At 43.9% G+C, this 22,000-nt stretch overlaps 1 protein-coding gene across 1 annotated transcript in view; it reads left to right on the forward strand.

Annotated features, from left to right (window-relative positions):
* LOXHD1 (lipoxygenase homology domains 1) overlaps positions 1 to 21,036 on the forward strand; it is a gene marked incomplete at its 5' end in the record, with an annotated part of 100,799 nt that extends 79,763 nt beyond the window's left edge. Inside the window, 4 exons of the mRNA XM_009699881.1 lie at positions 1,561 to 1,738; positions 7,588 to 7,773; positions 19,616 to 19,786; positions 20,894 to 21,036. Of these exons, the coding sequence (XP_009698183.1) occupies positions 1,561 to 1,738; positions 7,588 to 7,773; positions 19,616 to 19,786; positions 20,894 to 21,036 (678 nt within the window). The remainder of the gene's footprint in view (positions 1 to 1,560; positions 1,739 to 7,587; positions 7,774 to 19,615; positions 19,787 to 20,893) is intronic.
* Between the last annotated feature and the right edge of the window lie 964 nt (positions 21,037 to 22,000).

Genomic DNA, 22,000 nt, shown 5'->3' on the forward strand with positions numbered 1-22,000 from the left:
CTGCTTCAGCTTCAGTGTAGCTACTGCCCTCTTTAAAATAGTTTTTTATAACCTGGAGCAATGTTCTTCTTTTGAACTGCTAAAGGCTCCAGCAAAGCTTGGTTGGGGTCAACAGAAGGCCATGGACTAGGACAGATGCAGTTTGAGGACAGAATTTGAGCACATTTTATCTCAAGATAGGTCACTGAGATAGTCAAGGGGCTGAAGCATATGGCATACTAGGAAAGGCTGGGGAAAGTGGAGTTTTTAAGCCTTGAAAAGAAAAAACTGGGGGTGAATCTAGTAGCAGTCTTCTGCTGCTTAAAGGGAGGTTACAGAGACCATCCATCCAGTCTCTTCTCAGAGGTGAACAGCGAAAAGGCGTGAGGCAACGGACACAAGTTACAACAAGGAAAATCCTCATTGGTTATAAGGAAAAAAATCTTCCCAATGAGAGTGGTGCAGCCCTGGGATGGGGACCCAGAGTGTTGGGGGAATCTCCACCCTTGAAGATTTTCAAAACTCAGTTGGACATGGCCTTGCACGGAGCCATGCTTGGAGCAGGAGGTGGGACTAGATACCTCCAGGTGTCCCTTTTAACTTAACATTTTCCACTACTCCATGATTCATTTCCATGTTTCCATGTCTCATGTTTCCATGGCCTTTGCAGAGATATGCTTTGCAAGACACTGTTTGCTGACGCGCTGCTACACTCAGGTATGGTCTCTGCTTCTGTTAGGTGGTAACACAAATGGTAATTTCCAGCCCTGTCTCCTCCTTTCCCTCCAACTCCTGCAATTTAGTGAGAATTTACTGCTGGCTTTTTGCTAGGCAAGTGTAATGCCTTTCTCCCAGTAGACGGATGCTCCACGAAGCCCACGTTGAACAGGGCACATAAAGGTGAGTATTTTGTTAAGCGTTTGTTGGAGCAGCTCACTGCCTTGTTCTAAATAAGTTCCTATTCTGTTCTTATCACCACAGCATCTGAGCTCCTTCCCGTGACACATTAGACAGCGTGACTAATATCTGTTGCATACTGTTTGTTCTGTCACCTTTTCCCAGAAGGAGAAGTGTGCGAAACATTAAGTTTTACTGGCCTAATTTTATCTTGTGCATTGCTTTAACTTGTTTGGTGTCGGTGCGCATGTCTCTACAATAATTGCTGTGTGTTTGCACAGAGAAGACAGGCGAAGGAAAGATACCGTGTACTTCAAGGTGAGGTAGTGAGGTTTTATTAACTCTCTGTTACTTCTTCTTTGGAGTGAATTCCATACTGACTTCCAGGAAAAGGCTGACTGTCTTAGAGATGAGCTTTGTCCATAGCTTACATTAGAGGAGCAAATTTCTTCCTATGCTTTACCCCATGGCTTGAAAAGGTCCAATATTATGAAGACCATTTCTCAGGACAAGTCACCACAGTAAATATTGTCCATAGGAGAGAGCTCCGTTTATCCCAGAAGAGCTTTGAAGCTATGACCAAGCTCTACCCATGTCCTACCACACTGCGCACTTTGTAAGTTTAATCTTTGCTCTCATTCAAATGGTAGCTGAAGTTTTTTCCTTTATTTTGGCTCTTCACAGATCATCCTGAAGAACTTGAGTAATCAAGAAGTGGCCACATTTACCTATGGTGAATGGCTGTCAAAGCTGAAAAATGCCAAGGGAAGTCTTGTATGTGAGATGCCAGCTGTCATAAATGACGAGCAGATGATGGAGGACACGACTTATACTCTTCAGGTCAAAACCAGTGATGTTGGAGGTTTGTCCATGGTGGATATTTTACGACTTTTCTAGTATGAAGTTTCATTTTTAGCAATGGCAAACATCTCCTGCTTAATTTGAAATTATGTTAAAAAAAGAATAATTTAGCCCTGCTATGCTGGAACACCGCCATTTTTGTCTGGCTGTTCATCATGGCAGTGTTGTTCTGTGCGATTCATCCTCATTCGAGCTCTGGGCATAAAATATTTAGGCTCAAGGTCTAGATTTGACTGCTCACCGGTTCCTCTTAAGATAACTTAACAGAAGCTATTGCCAGACCATGTTGCAATGGTCAAGAGCCCACTTCTTTCTTTTTGATCAGGTCAGGTCCATCCACGTAGGATGGAAAAAAAGGCTACAGTCAAAGCTGGTGGGCTCCAGGTTTTCAGTCAACACTGTCTGCTTTGTCCAAGGAAGACAGCAATAATTCAGCCTCCTTTTCAAATGTTTTGAAACTATTTATCTCAGACCATGAAAAACCATCCCTAAATGCACACCAGATAGAAGAGGTGGAACAGAGTATAAAGAAAGCTGCAGAGCTTCAAAAGCCAAGAAATGGGATTTCTGTGTCATTTCCTGAGATCACTGCCTCTTTTCATGAGAACTTCTGTCAGGCTGCTGAATGAAAGCTGCAACCACATACAAGGTGCCTCGTGTCAAAATGGGGCAAGCTAGACACTATCCTGCAGACACATTGTTTGAAAGGTTGACCTTCAAAGGGAATTCTTCTACACCAGTGCACATAATCACCTCCTGATCTCCAGCTCGCTTCCTTTTTTTTCCCCTGTTTTTCCTTTTCTTTTCCCTGTTTTTTTCCTTTTTTTTTTTTTTTCTGGATTTGCCACTGGTAATTTATGCAGCTTGTGAGGTTTGATCTGAGAATATCAAAATTCACCCGGCGGAGTATCTTTGTGCCACCTCATCATTTTTTATCTTTCTGCTCTGCCTGCTGCTTAGCTGAAAAACATGTAGTGAAATACGAAAAACAAAAGAGAGAGAGGAAGATTTGTTTATGTATCTGGCAATCCATCTAGTATAATGGTAGATCTTTCTGTGACCTTTTTGTGAAACCCAGCCCTAACTCAGGAAGGCAATGGAAACAGAAATGAGAGGAGAATAGAAGATGACAGCAACAGCAGACAGATCTGCCCTTCCCATTGAATGAAGGATGATGGGTATTAATGATGAAACACTTTATTTCATTATGAACAGCGACAACCAGTAGCAAAGAGCAGATTACAAAGAGGTTTCAGAGAGTCTGTGTATGATTAGATCACACAGAGCACTGTCATAATGCTGAATTTTATCCAGCTTATCTAAAGAGGGTACAAGTCATGAACCATCTCCCCTCTTTGATCGTTATGTATTCCACAATTACTCCTGGTTGGACCAATTCAGGAAGACATTTTATCCTTGATGGTTAGTTTAAAAATGTTATATCATCTCCTGCCACACTGACATTGTCTAGGGACAGCCATGCTCCACAATGTACAGAATCAGATGTGTTTATTTCTAGGGATAAAATTTTCTCTGCAATAGCTTTCAACTTTCCAGTGCATCAAAGGCACTGAGAAAAAAAATAAAATTTAAAAAAAAAAAAAAATTAATCTCACTTATTTGTCAGTCTCCAAAAAATCATACTTATGGTCTTAGTTCCTTCTAGTCTAGACTGTCTCTGGTCAATTCATCCGTGAGAAGGATCTTAGTCAGTGGTCTGGTGCATCCTCTGAAGGGTCTCTGTCAGTCTCTCTTCAGCAGATTCAGACAGAGCCAGCACTATTAAGTTAGGCTAGATGGCTAAAGTTAGGGAAAATTAGTCCCACAAAAAAACATCCTGCAGCAAACTAGAAAACATCAGCCATTTCCTCCCCACCACACACACACACTTAACAACAGTCTTATTTTATTTTTTCCTCAAAGAAACCGTTGAGTCACAGTTTGGCTTTCCAGAAGTCATTCAGCTTGGATGATCGTGTAACGTACAGCGGTTGCATTGGGGAAAGACTCTTCTCCTGTAAAGGTCACATCTCCTCTCTTTCAAAGGTCAAACCCAGAGGCCACCAGAAGTACCTCAGATGGCCGCTCTCAGAGTACACATAGATAAGGGGAGAAGAGATTGTTACGGCAGACACCTCCCAAGTCAGATGGGTAATCTTTGATTAAAACTAAGGTCTTGATCTACTTTTGATCTTATAAAAGAAGTAAAGCACAATCTCATTTTCTCCAAGGTATGACCTGCAGACACAGCTGCAATAGAGCCAGACCACCTGAGGGCTCTTTCTATGGCACAAAAATGTCCTCGCTGGTTAATTTTGATTTACACAGACTTTCTGTATTCTATATGCAGGCATCATATACATGGTAATGCAATAAAGATGGAGAAAGAATAAATACTGCTTTCTCATTTTCCAAGTATTAATGAAGCAGAAGGTTTTTATCTCTGCTGTTATAAGATTAATTAGTATGTTGTCAGCTCAGATACAGCCTACAAATTACATAATTTAGGACAGTTGGTGTTAGTTCCTAGTGCCTTATCCAAGTCTCTAAGTCAAATGAAGGACGTTCTTTGGCCTCAGAAGGCTGTGACTCAAGCCCACAGTTTGTTTAAAAATGATGCAGCTGCTCAATAAGAATCATAAAATCACAGAAACTTTTGTTGGAAGAGGCCTCTGGACGTTATTTCATCCATCTTCCTGCCCAAAGGACTATTGCCAACCCTAGGTCAATTCAGCTAAGACTATGCCCAGCGGAGTCTTGGACACCTCCAGGGATTGCAATGTCACCACCTTCCCAGGCACCTGATCCACACCTGTACCATTTTCCTAAGAAACTTCTTTTTTTCCTGATGCCCAACCTGAACCTCCCCAGCAACTTGTGGCTGTGGCTCCTTGGGGTATGATCTTACATCTCCACAGTACATAACCCTGTCATCGTCATCACCGTCCCTCCACGTGGTCAAGGGGCCCTTGTCACCTGCCCCAGGTCATCTCCCTTGGCTTCTCCTCATGGTCGTGTGCCCCAGCTCCTGTCCATCTTGCCAACCATCCGCTGAGCCCTCTTCAGTGTCTCGACATGGCCCAGGAGTTAAAGCTGACAGCATCGTCTAAGTATGGTCTTCTCAGTGCTGAGCAAAGGGGATAAGATCTTTCCTTCAGCTGCTGACCATGCTCCTCCTGATGCAGTCCAATGTGTAGTTTGCATTGAACACTGAGAACTTGCTGTTAGCTCGGGTTCAACCCAAATATGAATGTTACTGCTAAAATCTTTGGGTCTCCTTCAACTCCCCAGCACATACACGTGCAGGGTTTATTCCACCCCAGACGCAGCACTTTGCATTTCTCCTTGCTGGACTTCATGAGATTTCTACTTACCCAGTCCTCAAGTTTCTCAAGGTCCATCTGGGTTGGAATTCTGCCATTCAGCGTGTCAGTTACTCCCCCAAATTTAACGTTATCCGGAAATCTACTGAGGATGCACTCTATCGTTATTTAGGGTGTTGATGACGAAGTGCAGTGCTGCAGACCCCAGTATCAACCCCTGCACTCATTGTCAGTTAAGACTTGTGCAACCACAGTACCTTCATGTCTTCATTTGTCAAATTTGTTACAGTTCCTAAATGTGCCTGAAAGTTTCCTGGAATTAACAACAACAACAACAAAATCAGAGACACAAATAGGTGAAACGTACATTGATTCAGCAATTTCTGTTCTTTTCTTTCCCATCTCCTGCTAATTGCTTGTGAGGGAAATGTCACGGCATGAGGCCTTCATAATCTTCTCCCTGGGGGGGAAGGTTTTGCTGAGAAACAGTTGCTTCTGTGCTTTTTGAGCCCTTGCATTAATTGGGAGCCTGCTCCTTGTAAGGAAATGGACTTCAGTTTGCTTTGTTCCTCACCTCAGCAAGCTCTAGGGTCATAAAAGGTACTGCCAGATGAACTGCCTGAATCCCCGATGCTTTCTCTTCCTTCTTAAGTCCTTCCCAGGGAATTGCTGAAAATTAGTCCCAATTTAACTTAGGCAATTTTTCATGTGGACACCACATGTTGCTTTGCCTTTTCTCTGTGAGACTCTTTTTCCCCTCTTTTCTTTTAGTGTTTTTTTCCAGTTCTTCTATAAAAACAGCTGTGATTTCTTCCTAATTTCTGTATTCAAATCATTATCCTGAAGAAGTGGTAGCTTTCTCAAAAAGTTTTCAGTCCCCTCAACTTTATCTCTGCTTTGTGTTGTGAATGGAACAGTGGGAAATACTGTCCATGTGGCCCAAGGTGGATTTATGATACTCTTCTATAAGAAATGACTTGGCAGGCGGTTAGAGTTTTCAAAGGTGGACTATCTAACCAAGGGCAGCAGATGCTGAGTCTCTTTGTAAGACAGATTTGGGTTTGATGACCTCATTTTCATTTTCTGAAATTTAAGGGTTTTGGTTCTGACACGGCAATGAATGTCTGCCCAAGTGGAATCAAATTTCTTTCTATGAATCTGCTTTTTTATTATGGCATCAAAAATGAAAAGCAATAATTTTAGTCATAATGTTGTAACACTTTCAGCTAAAATGTTCATAAGGTCACTGTAGGTGATTGTTTGGCCTTGAACTCTCCAAAAGTCAGGAAAAGCGACAGATTGGCTGTTTTCTGTGGCAAAGTATGGACAGTAATGGGCATACGAAATTCAATATCAGGTAATAAAGATTATCTCAGAAATTATTCTTTTCCTAACATATACATAAGAAGAGGTGGAAGTTGATGGGGCAAACTGTTGCATGAGACACTGGGACTTTTTCCATTAAATGCAGCACGGACAATATTTTGAGAAACATATAGAATATAGAAGGAAGACCTAAGGGAGGGGAAATTGATGCAGCATGGACAATATTTTGAGAAACAGGAATACAGAAGGAAGACCTAAGGGAGGGGAAATTGGGCCACAAGATGCCGTAGTTGCTTGGTTGAAGATCTGCACTTTGCTTTCAAATCCCTGTGCCATACAACACAAGGAGAGTATCACGAGACAGACCGCAGCTGAAGTGTCCTGGGTGCCACAGGACAGCTTGGACGAGGCTGTGGGACTGCAGAAGGAGACTGCAGCATGGAAAAAGGACTGTGGCCCAGTGGGAAGCCCAGGACAATGTGTACTAATACTTTCTAGCTAGAAAAGTTAAAATGTGTTCTTTAACGCTCTTTCATAGATTGCTGGATGTTGCTGGGTAAGTCACTTTTCTTCCCAAGCCACCTTGGAAAAATGGGAGTCACGACACTGACATCCTCTGCAAAGTGACGCAATGCATAGTGCCCCGTCAGGAGATCAGCAGATAGAATCATAGAATCATAATGGTTGGAAGAGACCTCAAAGATCATCAAGTCCAACCATACACCAAACACCACCATGCCCGCTAAACCCACTAAACCATGTCTTGAAGTGCCACAACTAAACGTTTTTTGAACACCTCCAGGGATGGTGACTCCACCACCTCCCTGGGGAGCCTGTTCCGATGCCTAACAACTCTTATAGTGAAGAAGTTCCTCCTAATATCCAACCTAAATATAACCTAGGTATTCCTGCTTCCTACTAGTACTGCCATCATCATGGTCACTATACCTTGAATGTAAGGGCAAAGCATTTCAGCTGTATATGGGGGACGAGCTGGCTTGTTAGCTACCATGGGTTGTCCTCCTTGCACGATCATGCACAAATTCACTGAAATCTGTTGGCTATTCCAAGAGAAACTTGAGCATCACTGCAGCCTCTTCCAACATGCCTTTGTTGCCTTCGTTTCCATGCAATTGTGTGCTGGTGTCAGCCCTACGTGGCAGGCTAGCTTGTGACGATATGCTTTGCTCTCTCCTTCCAGGAGCAGGCACCGACGCCAACGTGTCCTTGATCCTGTTTGGGGAGAACGGGGACAGCGGGACCCTGGCTCTGAAGGAGTCCAACAAGTCTAACAAGTTTGAGAGGAACCAGATGGACGAATTCAACTTCTCGGATATGCTGAGCCTGGGAGATCTCTGTAAAGTGCGAATCTGGCACGACAACAAAGGTCAGGGCAGTGACTTGGGGGGTGGGAGAGGTTGGGACAACGTTTTCACTTGAGGTTTCACATCCTCTTCTGTGGACATGGGACAATCTGAAGGCACTGTTCCTAGCTCTGCTGCAGGCTGGGTAATCTCAAGGATTTTACCTGGATCCTGTGTCCCAACTTGCCTGTCTAGACATACCCACTCCGTGCAGGAGACCATCTCCCTGCATGCTGGTATAGTATCTGCTTTAATGAGTCCTTAGCTGATAGCCACCGTCACAACAGAGATAATGATAGCTCCTCCAAAGCAAAGCCATCCAGCCTGTTATGCCAACACACTGACTCTATTAACGCAATACCTTTCTCACAGGCCAATATGGCACTTTCCTAGCAATTTAATGCTGTCAGCCTGACACCGACACATGGGGTAATGCAACCTGGCATAACATAGTGAGCTTTAGAAGATAGAAATAAAGATCTGTGTCTGTCTTTATTAAAATCACTGCATCAGCTGGTGAGTGTGCAGTACCCTGCTGAGAGAGATTCTGATATTTCCCTGCTGCTGGACACCCTAAATGGTTTCACAAACAGCGGAGCAGCACTCAATACCGCTGTCATAGTCATTTGTGTTGTTATTCAGGCACCAAGCAGCCTCCTGTAACAAATGCATCACTCACACTACTGTGATGACATCTCATCCCATCCCATCTTCATCTAAAAGAGATGATCCTGCATTAACAGTGACCTGCTCGCTGGCAGGTCCTTGCTGCGGCCCAAAGCTTGTTGGCTCCCATAGACCCACCTGGGTCAGTATTAGTAAGGCGGTTTGGGCAGTGGTATTTATCGAAGTCCTGGGAGGAATGGCAGCAGGACTACGCAGTCGTTACCTGGTTGTAATGAGGCAGCTGGTTTATGGCCAGGTTGGGGTTATATGTCAGTATGGACACATCCTGGCCATCATCTTCGTGACTTCTCCAAGTTGTGGCAGATGCGGAAGGCTGCATTTCATGCATTAATAAAAGATGCTACCTCTGAATCAGATTCTCCCACTGGAAGTTTGCCGCCGCCTTATTTTTCTTAGAAAAAAAAAGAAAATAAATCTTATTGTAGCCTCTGTCTGTTCTGAAATACGGGAAATACAACCATCCACCTAACACAGTTGTTTATTCCCAGCCACTGCAAGCTTTGGACTTGTATTTGTCACTCCCACAACACAGGATAATTTGGTTGATTAACCTCTGTAGTATCATGTTATATAGCCAGTGTTGAATGCAGTAAGAGAGCTGCCTTTATTTTAGCTGCCATAATAGTTATTCTTTGAATCTACAGTTTAGATGCAGAAATGGAAGGGGCTATCAAAATACCCACTAGAGTTTTAGCTTAGCAAACGGGCATCTCTACAGTTGCAAGTGTGGTTCGGATGTCCTTCTGAGAGCTGCAAGAAATCAACACGGACTTGCAGATCTGTTTTCAAATATATTACCAGCTAAAATGTCTACAAAAAGAACATTTTCCTCAAGAGGCACTGTGGCTCCCCGGTGATTGGTCGTGCTAACAGAATGAAACATGCCCTCCAGATCAGAACTGATCCTCGGGGCTCAGGCATACGAACAGACTGGGATGTAGGAAGATGAGAACTGGGTCAGACCGAGGGGCTGTCGAGTTCAGCAGCTGTTTCCAACAACAGCATCATTGGGTGTCCGAGGAAGAGGAGGAACCGAGCGAGCGTGTGTGATCCTTCTCCAGTCCTCTGCATCTTACTATGCCTAGCTCAGGGCATCTCCCGAACTGGATAGCATTTTTGTCTGTTAAGTAACTTCCAGTTAATTCTCTCACTCAAGTGGTTGTCCAGACTCTCCAGGAGACACTTAACACCCACAGCATCGGGTGGCAATGAGTCCCATGGGTCTGCTCTCTTCTGCATGACAAGTGAATCGTGTTAAACTAGGCATTTTTGCTGTCTTTTCCTTCTTGCACAAGTGATCACGGTTCACCTTCTCCGTGTCACTGATGATGTTGCTGGTAAGGGTTGGGGAGTTACGACATTGCAGCTGAGCTATGATAATTGCTGTCTACATGCTCTTTCTTAGTGGCAAAGGGAAGTAACAGAGTTTAGCTTTAGGCTAAGCAGTAAATCGGCTCAATTAGTTTAAATTTGCTGTGGGCTAAGAGCATGTACCCAGACAACCACTACAAGTCAGCTAAAATAGTAAACCATATGTCCAGAACCTAAAATATGAATATAAATATGGATTGCAATCTCATATTCTCTTTCCTTATTTCCTTCATGTCACTGATTTCCGTTTATAAATAATAGTTAATAAGGTTTTTACGAGACCTAGCCAACTGCAGGGTTAAGCCTTGGACAAACAACATGCTCAGGTTTTGTTCAGCAAAAATGTACTTGTTTTTTCCCCCCAGAAAGAAGAACAACTGTAGTTTAAATCATAACATATGTTGTCTTCATTGTTCTTGCATTAGTCATGTGAAAGGCAGATCCTATCTAAAGCTTCACACAATGCAGCATGACAGTTTGTTGGGTGAGTAGAGTATTTATTACTGCTGGGATCCCAGGCTATAGCTATCCTTTGCATATATGCCTGCTCTCTCTATATAATTTATATAAATTGGCTGTGCCACTGGTTAGAAATTCCTGGCTCTATTTTTTGGGAAGTAGTAGTGGGGTCAGGGGTCAAGGGTTGTGTATGTTTTTTGTCAGATGCTTGGGGGACTTTGGGTATTAAATAAAAATGTGCTTGTATTTACCATTACTTTAAGGCATCAGATGTTGATCATTCTTTCCTTAGTGTTTTTTTTTTTTTCTTTTTTGGACTAAATGGTTCTCTGCCAATGGTCTGTAGAACATTCAGCCTCACATGGGCCTCTCCTGTTGCTCCTCACATGTTGAATACTTGGAGCATGGTTGATAGTCTTCTCCTAATTTTCTTAATAATCAGCCTCAATGACAGCATCAACCAGTTTTGACTCACATTAGATGACTTTAGCACCTACGACTTAGTTACGGGAACTACTAACCATCACAAGGCTTCTTTTTCTTTCAGACGTCACCAGGTTCCAGTAAGAAGGCAACCAACCTGCCCCCATTTCAGGATAAAATACATTTAAATAGCTTGCCCCAGGGGCTACTTTGCCATGAAGTCCTGTTCAGCATCCGTTCCCATCAGTGACATTTTGCTGCACTGGCTTTGCTTCCAGTCCGCATCCCACTTTTGTTTATCCTTTCACTGAAACTTGACTGCAGTGGGGTGTTCAGAGTTGAAGAGGCAGTGATTAGAATGGCAAAGACTGTCAGAAGGTCTTTAAATCGCAAACACTGCGTTTGCCTCCTCTGGGAAAGCATGTCAATTTTATGGTCCCACTTTAATGCTTTTAAACGCCATTTTCCCCACAAAAACTGCTGAGTGGCATCCCTCTATGAGATATAAAGAAGGAATGAGGCCCCCATCTAATTTCTTTGACTTCAGTAAAATTGATTAGGGAGGAAGGCAGCGCTCATTTGAAAACAGGCAGTTTAGAGAGTTTTGCAACTGCCATTTCAAGGAACATTTTCCTGAATTTTTTAGATGTTTAGAGCTCACCAGTGAGAATCTGGTAATAATGCATTGCTGTGAATGAAATTCAGTTTTAAGTTTTACTTCTTGTCTTTTTATCTTACCCTTGTTTACTTTGAGATACTGATGTTCGACCTAATATATTTAGACTCCCTGAGTAAATTTAATCGTTCCCAGACTCCTCATCTCCTGATCTCAGATAGGCACTATGTATTTTCTCATATCTCAGTTCATTTACTTCTACATTTATGCAAGATCAGTATCTGTAGGTCTGTAGAAATGCTGGCTTTCTAAATATAGGCCTCATTTTTTTCTCTGGTTTAAGGACTAAATCACCATTCTGGAAGAATGGCTTAAAGTTTCGCAGAATCTCAGGAATGGAATTATTTACCTAGAAAAAGCTTCCCCCCCCCCTTTTTTTTTTTTGTTGTTGCTCTTTTCTCCTTGGAACAAGGAGATATGGGAAATCTGGATTTCGCTCCCTCATCTGCCTGAGTAGATTTGAACACAGATGATAGGCATCTTTCTAAAGTCATTAATTTCAGATTCTTGATTATCTCAGTTGCTATCAGCCAAGGGGAGCCAGGAAGACTCTAATTATGGATAAACCAGACTTCCCTGTGTTATTATAGGAGCAAAGACAGAAGTAAATAACAAGGTTATGCAACCCAACTTCTTTGCCTCAGCAGGACTCTTCTCTCAATTACACCAACCACTATGACACTGTCTAATTGAGTTTTAAACAGCCGAACTGTCCCAGTGTCTCCTTTAGAGTGGCTCTTCCAATGGACAAAGATTCTTATTCCCCTTTCTTAATCTGAACCCAAGTAAAAAAAATCAGTATACCCTTGGTTTTGCCTTTCTTCCTCTGAAGAAATTACCTTTTTAAGGAGCAATATCTTGGATTAGATCTTAAATTGCCCAGGCCTTGAACTCACAGCACATGGCTTTTCCAGAAACATGTTTCTGCAATTCACAGGCATGATTCCAAGCCTTTTGGACGCTTATAGGCCATAAATTATTATAAGAAACCTAAAGGTCTGCCTTTTGAGCCTTTTGTAAGGATTTGCTCATCTATCAGGCTTCAGAAGGGCTTTTCTAAGCCCTCTTCTCAGTGCTTGACTGTTGTGTCATAAACTCTGTTGATCCATGGGGCAGATTTCTTGAATAGTTTCTACTTTTAATAAAAAGTGAGACGAAGAGAAACAGATGTGTAAAACTGCCCAAGGAGAAGAGAGTCCATCATCCCCCCTGTTTTGTTGAAGGCTGAGTACAGAGGAAGACAACGTCAACTCCTGCATCTTTCTGAATGGATTGAAGTCAACATCTCGGACAAGGTAGAAATGGGCATGCAAGCTGCAGTCCTGTGTAGCATGCCAGCAATCATGCCATGGCTGCTTTGACCTTCAGATTGCCCAAATCTAGCTTCAGCCTCTTGGGAGACCCCAGCACCGACCCACAGAACCCTCCTCACATACCATGCACCTTCCTCTCTCTCTTCAATGGTAGGTTTTTTTCCTTACACTCAACAGTCCTATCACAAAGATGTGCTACAGATATCACAGCACAAGCAGAAGACACTGCAAAGATCTCACAATCCAGAGTTGACATAAAGCAGAAAAAAAAAAAATGTAAGCAAATAAAAGAGCAGACTTGGAGAGAAGGTGAAGACTTCATTGTTGACCTTGCACAGTCATTCATTACTTGCCAGTCTCCTGTAACTGCAAAAACCCTTCACTATAGAGTGGAAAGAGCCCAAAAGCCCAGATACAGCTGCAGAATTATCAATTCTGGAAAAGCTTCTCTTTTCTACAAGCCTCCTTTGCTCCTCTTGGGGACAAATTATCCTGCATCCTTGCTAAATGCTTTTGCATCAAGTATGCCTCAGTAAAACACAAGCTACACTTCAATAGTAAGAATATAATCTGAGAAACTGTTATATCTTCACCCTGGGTTTTTAAGTGTTTTTTTCCCAGGAGTAGTTTATCTTTAAGATGTGAGGGTGTTTTTTGTCTGAGACTAATTTATGAGTGGTTTTGACCTGAGTCAAATCCTGAACAGAACAAGTTGCATAGACAACAGAGGAGGGGGGACAAGGGACCTATTTTCTAAAACTGTCCCAAGCATTAGGCTTTCACTTTGTCAAAGGTTGTGAGAGGTTTTGCATTGCCTGTCTGCTCTGATGAGCAGTGTTGTGGTGTGAACTAACATGATCCTAAAGGAGAGATATACAAAATTGATCTATTTTTATTCTGCCACTGGCTTGCTGAATGACCTTGCGTAAATCATATCCCTGTACCTCATTTTCAATTATGTAAATTAGGGATAAAAATTATTCACCTTCTTAAAGTGTTTTGAGATGTACTGATGCAAAGCTAGATGCTATGATTTTAACACCTCAGAATTAACGCTCCATTTCTAGCAATTCGGTGCTGCTATCAAAACTCCCACCACTTTCTGGGTGATGTCTCATGTGGTGGGGTTTAGGGATGGATGGTCACCTAACCAGGCAGGGTAAAAATAATGCCAGAGGACTCAACGCTGATGGACTGTCTTTGCAATGGTCGTTACTTTATGTTTCAGAAAATGTGAAAATTAGAAAAAAATGCAATTAGGGGGCTGAGCGGTGCTGGTTGATAGTTGTGAATGGCTGGGCAGCAGCAATTCTTCGCTGGCCCCTGAGCAGTCAATGTCCCAAGCAGGATTTTTCTTTTACTCCTATGGGAACATAAGCACCAGTCATGACAACTATTATCCTCGACTGGGCATCAACTGATTTCAAAACCAAACCAAAGAAGACCTGCTACAGATAGACAAGGGATAGAGAGGAAAGGCGATTAATACGGCTGCAAAGAGTGGAGACAGATTAACTTCCATGGACAGACGTGTATCCAAACCTAGATGTGGTTCTGCCAGCACAGATCTGATCCCACTAGCTCTTGTTTTGCAAGGAATAGTTAATATTTTCTAAAATACGGTCGGGGACCGGGTCCCTGGTGAGTGGTGAACCCACCAGACTGGGTTCATCCTCACTTTTTTTCTCCCATCCTCCCATGTTTCTGCATGTGTCAGAATAGCTTCATATTTTAGAGATGGATATAGGCTGGGGCAAGTGGTGACTGTTCCTGAGAGGGGTAAAGGAAACTTCTGATGCTGCAAGTTGGGGTTTTAGTTAAACGAAGCGGTAAAGTCATTATCTGTGTTACATCTACTGCTTCTAAAGTCAGACTCGAATGCACTAATCACTGCAGAAATGCGTGACAAGGAGCTTACAATCCACCCTGTCTGTCCAACGTCAGGAAAGCACAGACTTCTAGAACTGCCTGGGAAAAAGGCAAGATGGTCCTGTGAAGACCTTGCAGACGTACACAGAGCGTCCTTGACCAGCAACACCCAGTTGTCACCTTGGGCCCTTTTGGAAAGGAAGATAAATGGGACAAATAGCTGCTGTTTTGGATAAGGACACTTGAGGAAGAGAATACGTTTCCCTACGTGACACTAAATTGTACAGAGCACAAGCAAAGTGATTCTGTTTTCCCCAGAGCTCCTTTCCTCCTCTAATTACATTTGAAATGTTTTGCACGCTATTGAAAATGTCACTTCCAGCTGCGGACCATTAAGGAGCCTACGTGGCACAGTCATGGGTTTTATTAGGGCAGGTTTGCTGCTGGGGATTTTGATGGCAGCAAAACAGGCCTGGAGTGAAATACCTTTTGTTACAAACATTGAACACTTGTTATGGTGATAGGGGATCTTCCACAAAGGCACAGTGGTGGCCAAACTATTTTAAAGACCGAGACCTGCATGATCAAGCAGGAATTGCTCAGATATGAGCTGTTTCTTCCCTTCTGCTCCAAAGCAGTAATGGACACAAATGTAGTGGTCCTGGTTTGTACAGGGGTCATTGCAGAAAAGCCCATAATGCTCTCCAAGGCATTCGTGCAGTTGACTTGTTCTTGAGCCCTTGTTCTCACAGAATCACAGGCTGGTCAGGGTTGGCAGGGGCCTCTGGAGATCACCCAGTCCAACCCCCCTGTCAAAGCAGGGTCACCTACAGCAGTTGCACAGGATCGCATCTAGGTGGGTTTTGAATATCTCCAGAGAAGGAGACTCCACAACCTCTCTGGGCAGCCTGTGCCAGTGCCCGGCCACCCTCAAAGTACAGAAGTTCTTCGTCATGTTCAGAAGGAACTTCCCGAGTTTCAGTTTGTGCCCGTTGCCCCTTAACCTGTCGCTGGGCACCACTGAAAAGAGTCTGGCCCCATCCTCTTGACACCCACCCTTAAGGTATTGATAAGCATTGATGAGATCCCCTCTCAGTCTGCTCTTCTCCAGGCTGAACAAATTCCGTTCCCTCAGCCTGTCCTCATCAGGGAGATGCTCCAGTCCCCTCATCATCGTCGTTGCCCTCCTGGTACTGTCAAGGTGCCAAGTGGATACAAACAGATCTGCTCTGGCTCTTTTGCAAGCACTGAAAGTTGAGTGATGGAGCAGCTGTGGTTTTCACGGTGGATCAGGGTCCACCATCCAACAGTGTCCAGGGAAAAAGCTGATGAGCCATCGCTGCAGAGATCCTCCAGTGTCTCCTGCATAGCCAGGCTGTGTGAGCAGTGGACAGGACCTAGGAAAATCCTTCCACCCTGCTACGTCCACACCACTTTTCTGGCTCCTCTTCCTCACTCCTTCACTGATGTCCACTCCGTAAACCAGTTTGTGGTGACGATTTGATTCTTCTGGGTTTACATTCGTATGGGATGTAGTTTACTCTCCTGTTGTTTCTTAGGTACTGTAATGTCTCTGAGGCCATTTTTCTGCAAAAGCCACAGAGGAACAGAAGGTGTAAACAGGGTAACATCCTGAAACCAGGATTTCAAGACCTGAAAAGTGGTTCTGCAAACATGGTTTCTTCTCTTTCTACTGATGTGTTCCTCAGCACACAGAGACAGCTCAGCAGAGGGCAAGTCTCATGTTTAGACTTTGTGCTTTGCAGACTGAACTTTGCATTTTTTTCCAGATCAGTGCAAAAAGAAACTAAATGTATCTTTTCCCAGTCTGAAACAAAAGAAAAACAATACCTTGTCTGGTAAAGCAGAAAAATTTCTTCAGCCCTGAACCAAATCCTTCCATTTCCATATCAGCTTTTAAATGGGGTTTAATGCCGTGGTGGTGAAACCCTTGATGTGACACCACTCCTGGCACCAGGGGACATGGACAGGGTGGGAAGAATTTTGGTTGCTAACCAGCAGGAAAGAAAACAAGAAAAAGGAAAAACCAATTCTAGTGAGAGGGAAGAGAAATATTTTTTTCTTTAAAGCAGACAGGAGGATGCTTTGTGGCTGTAGCACCATTTTTCTAAGAGTGACCAGCCAGCTCCTTGATGTGAGATACCCTTCTGCTGTAAGGGACACCCTGCTGGTATTTGCCTTTCAGTGTCGATCCCCTGACAGAGCCCAGAGCTTGCTCTTTAAATAGCCCGGAGCTGATAAATGCATCTTTTGCAGGGAACGCCAGGAAAAGCTGCACTTTGTGCTTGCTTTGCTCTCAACTCCAACACAAGTTGGAAAGTCAGCTCTGGCCTATCTCTCCCTGTGATAAAAAAGCAGGTTTTTGTTGCAGCTCTCCTGGAGAGCAGCTGCTGGGACCAGGCTGGAGAAGAGGGAGGAGGGTATGTGCATCTCATTCAGTCTCTTTTCCGATACTTAGCGCTGATCCTGTCCCAGTCATGCTGTTCGCTGCTGGCAACAGGACTAAGATCACCAATTTATTCCATCCCAGTCTGCAGTCATTGATCTCTCTGACTGGAGAAGGGTGGGATGTTTTCTCTCTTTCATCCTGTACTGTTTTAAATAAAGTTTTGATGGAAGCAGAGCAGTCTCCTGAATATGCTGCAGAGATGTTCATTGAACTTAAAAGGAAATGAGCCTGCCAAAAAGATTAACAGCTGACACTGCCAACATGTTTAGAATAAATTTCCAAACAGCTCCAAAGAGTAAGTTGCTCCAGTTAGAAGGTGGTGGGAGCCCTGGGGAACTTGATAAGATCTGCCCAGAAGGCAGTAAACTGGTGAGGATCTGCGAGGGTATTGCGTGCCAGCCCACCCCCAAAACCCCACTTAGTACCTTTGTCCTGCTCCCGGAGTCTGGAGGACGTCTTGGAGGTTTGGGTGGTACATCCAGCTCCCCTGCCTGGGTGCTGCACCCATGATACTTGCACAGGTCTTGTCGTTGGCACATGGCACTGCCCTCCCAGTTCAAGAGAGAAGAGGACATACTGGAGAGATCCCAGTGAAGGGCCACAAAGATGATTAAGGAATTGGAGCATCTGTCGTACGAGGAGAGGCTGAGAGAGCTGGGACTGTTCAATTTGGAGAAGACAAAGCTCAGGGGGATTTTATTGATGACTACAAGTATCTGCTGGGGAGAGTAAAGAAGATGGAGCCAGGCTCTTCTCACTAGTGCATGGTGACAGGACAAGAGGCAATGGGCATAAAGTGAAATACCAGAAATTCCTTTTAAACGTAAGAAAAAAGCTTTTTTCTCTGCATGGGTAATCAAACACAGGCACAGATTGCCCAGAGAAGTTGTGGAATGTCCATCCTTGCAGATATTCAAAACTTGACAGGACACAACCCTGAGTAACCTACTTTATCTGAGCTTGCTCTAAGCAGGGAGTTGGACTAGACCTTCTCCAGAAGTCTCTTTCCACCTCAACGATTCCACAGTTCTGTGCCCCAGAAATTTAAAGGGCAAGTAGTGTCTTTGGTTGAGGTCTGGGATTTGTGGTAGGGTTGAACCTTCTTCAACCTAGCTTGAAGAAGGTTCTGCAGGCCAAAATACAAAACATGAATGCTGTGAGGCTGGTAGAGAACTGCAAACACATGGTGTGGAGGGATTGGAGTCCACAGCAGCAGGGTGACTTGTTGACATAACTCAAACAGTGCTATCATTTTCTTTTCAAGGCTAAAGATTAATATTTGCAAACTAAGGAATTAGGCACATGGCAGTGAGTTCTTGGAAGAGCAAGAGTTGTTTAATGTCTCTCATCATGAACATAACCTTTCTTTGTCTGACTAATAACAGGACTTGTAAGCAGAACTGTCAGAACCTCCCATCCTTCCAAGCTCAACAAGGGCTTCTTCTGTTTCAACAAAGAAATCCGAAAAATGTTCCCAAACACCCTTTTCTTCATTTTCAAGTTGCTTTTCCACTAAAAAAAAAGAAAGAAGGAGGGAAGTAGAAAACTAAAAGGGAGCTATGACTCTTCAGAAAGCCCCAAGGCTAATGTTAGGTGATTTGATGGTCCCCGCTGGAGTACCTATCACTTTCGTCTGTCCTGTGTTCGTGTCCAGTCACAGCGTTAGTGAATTCACCCTGGTTGCTTGGCAAAGTCAGGACAGCATGGGTAATTTCCTTGTATATGCTAGTTGGCAGGGTCAAGGGAGCAAATTGTAATTTACCTTCTGATCTTCAAATCCAAGTATGAAGTGCTTGGGGATAACACCAGCCATGGAGAAAGACACTAAACCCTACAGCTTGTGGCCAACTAGCACTTTCGAAATGTGAAGAGACCACCACAAACCATGCACACACTGCTATGTGTTTTTTAACAGCTACAGACACGTGTGGTGGAGGCTTGGGGTTAGATGTAACATGAACTCCTATCTTTTTTGGCTTTAAGGCTTCGTGTTTCTCTTAAAATGGAAGGAAGGTCTCTGTGGCAGAAGCTGCTCCACTAACTTCTGCCCCCAAACTCTCTGATTTCCAGGGACTTTCATGTTTCTGGCTCTGGTAAACAGTTCTGCGGGGTCCTGATTTACCTGGGGCTTTGTAAGGGTTTGTTGTCCCTAAGCCACAGTAGTGCTTCTTCTTGGGGCGGTTCCCATGTTGGTATGCTGGCAGAGGGCACGCCGGCCCCAGCTCTCCCTGCTCACTGCTGCTTCTACTGCTATTGCAGAAGCCCCATCGTGGGCAAGGATGAGTGATGGTCCCTTGCCCAGAGATCTTGAAATCTAGCTTACCCAGGACCATGCTCCAACACTCTTATAGCTGATCAAAAGCCAGCAACTCCCGCAAAATCATGGTCTGACTCTAGAAGGGGGATCAGATTATGGTTTTGAGCAAGTCAACATTGCTTTTGGTATCAGAACAACGTCATGTTCACCGGTGACATTACCTGAAGCAAATGCCAATCACTTCTAGCACCAGCAGGGTGCTACCGAGGAGAGGTATCTCACCTTCCTACCCAAGCTATGTAAAAATATCCAAATCTTTTTTATTTTCTTGTTTTACTAGGAATCGCACCAGGTTGGCACTTGGAGTATATTGATGTGAAGGACGCTGCCATGGACAAGACATTTCGCTTCCAGTGTGACCGCTGGCTGGCTAAAGGTGAAGACGATGGGCAACTCATAAGGGAACTGGCTTGTGCCAATAATGACATCCTGGAACTGAAGGAACGGACTGGTAAGTTTAGAGTTGACGTGTGACGTTTACTGAGAGACCTCAAAGGCTGTAGGACCACATCACCTGCAAGCTGCTCCACTAAAGGTTCCCGTGCAATAGGTGTTTTTATTTGCAGACTTTAAGGGTTGGATTATTTAAGGCACTCTTTAGTTCAAATGTGCAATGCTGTGATAAGAAAGAAATAAATCAGGATTTATGAGGAAGAAAAAGATCTCATTCTGGGTTGAAAACTAAGAGAGGCCCATCTGCAGCGTTTCAATCCAGCAGTAAGCCATAAGGACACGTGGTTACGGTCTCATTAGAAATAATGGGCTTGAGTTTTTGAGGTGGAAAATAAGTTCAATCTGTAAAGCTTTGTAAGTAACATTGCTCCAGCTTCCTCCTTAACATGTTCTGGGCTACTAGCTCAAGTATCCCAGCTGAACATCACGGCTGAGCTTAACACCCCATAGCCCTGGGTCTGCTCTGGGTAATTCCACTGAGTCCAAGGTAATCACACTGGTGTCTAACGTGGGGAGAGAGCAAGCAAGCAAGAGTTGTTTAACCGCACTGATAATATGCAAAGTGCATCGCAAGAACTCCTGCACCGCGGTGCTCTTCTTCAGGAGAGTCCTGGAGAGTCAATAATCCCTTTACTTCAGTGTGATTTCACTCTGCCTCTGCAAAAAATCAGCCTTGTGATTGCCATTTTGGGCACTTACATGGCACCACAACATCTGATCACATCCTGTTGGGTACAGGGAAACCCTCGCTGTCCCTGTTAGGAACGGTGGCACAAAAACCGTAGGGTTTGGGCTGTGCTAAAAAGCACAGTAGGGAGCTGGACACAGCTTGTTCAAGAGCAGCTCCATCTACTCTTGCGAGTTGATGGAGCTGTACTCATGTTTTTCATGTACTCTATCCCAACATGAAATCCAAAGCACGTAGAAGTCAAAGGTCCCACCAATTTCAATGTGGTTCCATCCTTATTTTGCAAATGCTTTCTTGTGTGCTGTGATAAATATTAGGAAAAGAGTTTTTAAGCAAAGTGACAGCCAAATGAAGAGGTCTTTCTGGCCATCTGCTCTCCCTTTTCTGTTTAACGTCTGTGTTAATTATGCTTTAAAGCCTATGAGATTGTCACAGTAACAAGTGACAGAGAGGACGCAGAAACAAAGGAAAACATCTGGATCATCTTAGAAGGAAAACTGGGCCGCTCGAAAGAATTCCTTATGGAAAACTCCTCCAAGAAAAGGAGATTTGAAAGGTAATGGGACAGGATGGTGGGCTAGAGGAACTCCCCACCAGCTGTGTGTCTTCCACAAATGCCACCTCTTCTCCAGGATGGTTTACAAAGTTGGTTTTGTGCCATGCTGTATCTCATCCTCCTTCCAAAAAGCCTAACGGCTTCTCACCTGGAGTAAAAGGAAGATGTAAAATTAGTTTCTGATGGGCAGACATAGAGCAAGTTTAAAAGTGGTAAGAAAAAGGCATAAATTAAAGGAAATACAGATGATGTGTGCGTTTGTGTCCTTAATACATACAAACAGGCTTCTGGCAAGCCTCTGGGGAGGCTGTGTATTTTTGAGCTGGGAGGAGCAGAAGGAAGCTGGAGGTGTTTTTAGTTCCTTTTACAGCATCTCACTGGCAGTGAGAATCAGATAGAAAGTAAAAATAGTTGGAGGCTAAATGTTGTCAGAGCTGCTCAGATTTGATTTCCCAGACAAATCTGGGGGGTAAGACTGAAAGATCACTGTCGCGTGAGGAAAGCCGACTATCAACCTCGTGCGCAATGGAGCTGGAGGCACATCTATGTAGTGTGGGGCAGATTCCTTCTCCCAGGTGGGACCAAAGTGCTTCAGGTGTGAGATGGGTTTTCTATGGTGTTTAAGGACACAGCAAGCCCTTAGGAGATGGGAATCTCTTCAAAGTCATGGACACTGCTGATGTTTTGTTGCTTTGCAGGGAGGAAAGGGTTTTCTTGCGGCTCTGTAAAGGAAGGTGAAATTACAGCTGATGTGGACTCTAGTATGAATGGCTGAGATTTCACGTGAAACATGAAAGATCGAGAGGAGCTTCCTCCTCACCTTAGGCTGATGGTGTCTACAGTGGAGTTAAAGACACTGCTCTCCAAAGCATTAGTCACGGTCCATGTAATGGCTCAATGTCCAGATGGACGCTGGTGACGAGCGGTGTCCCGCAGAGGTCTGTGCTGGGACCAGTGTTGTTTAATAT

The sequence above is a fragment of the Cariama cristata genome, unplaced genomic scaffold, assembly GCF_000690535.1.
Source record: "Cariama cristata isolate BGI_N322 unplaced genomic scaffold, ASM69053v1 scaffold2595, whole genome shotgun sequence".
Lineage (NCBI taxonomy): Eukaryota > Metazoa > Chordata > Aves > Cariamiformes > Cariamidae > Cariama > Cariama cristata.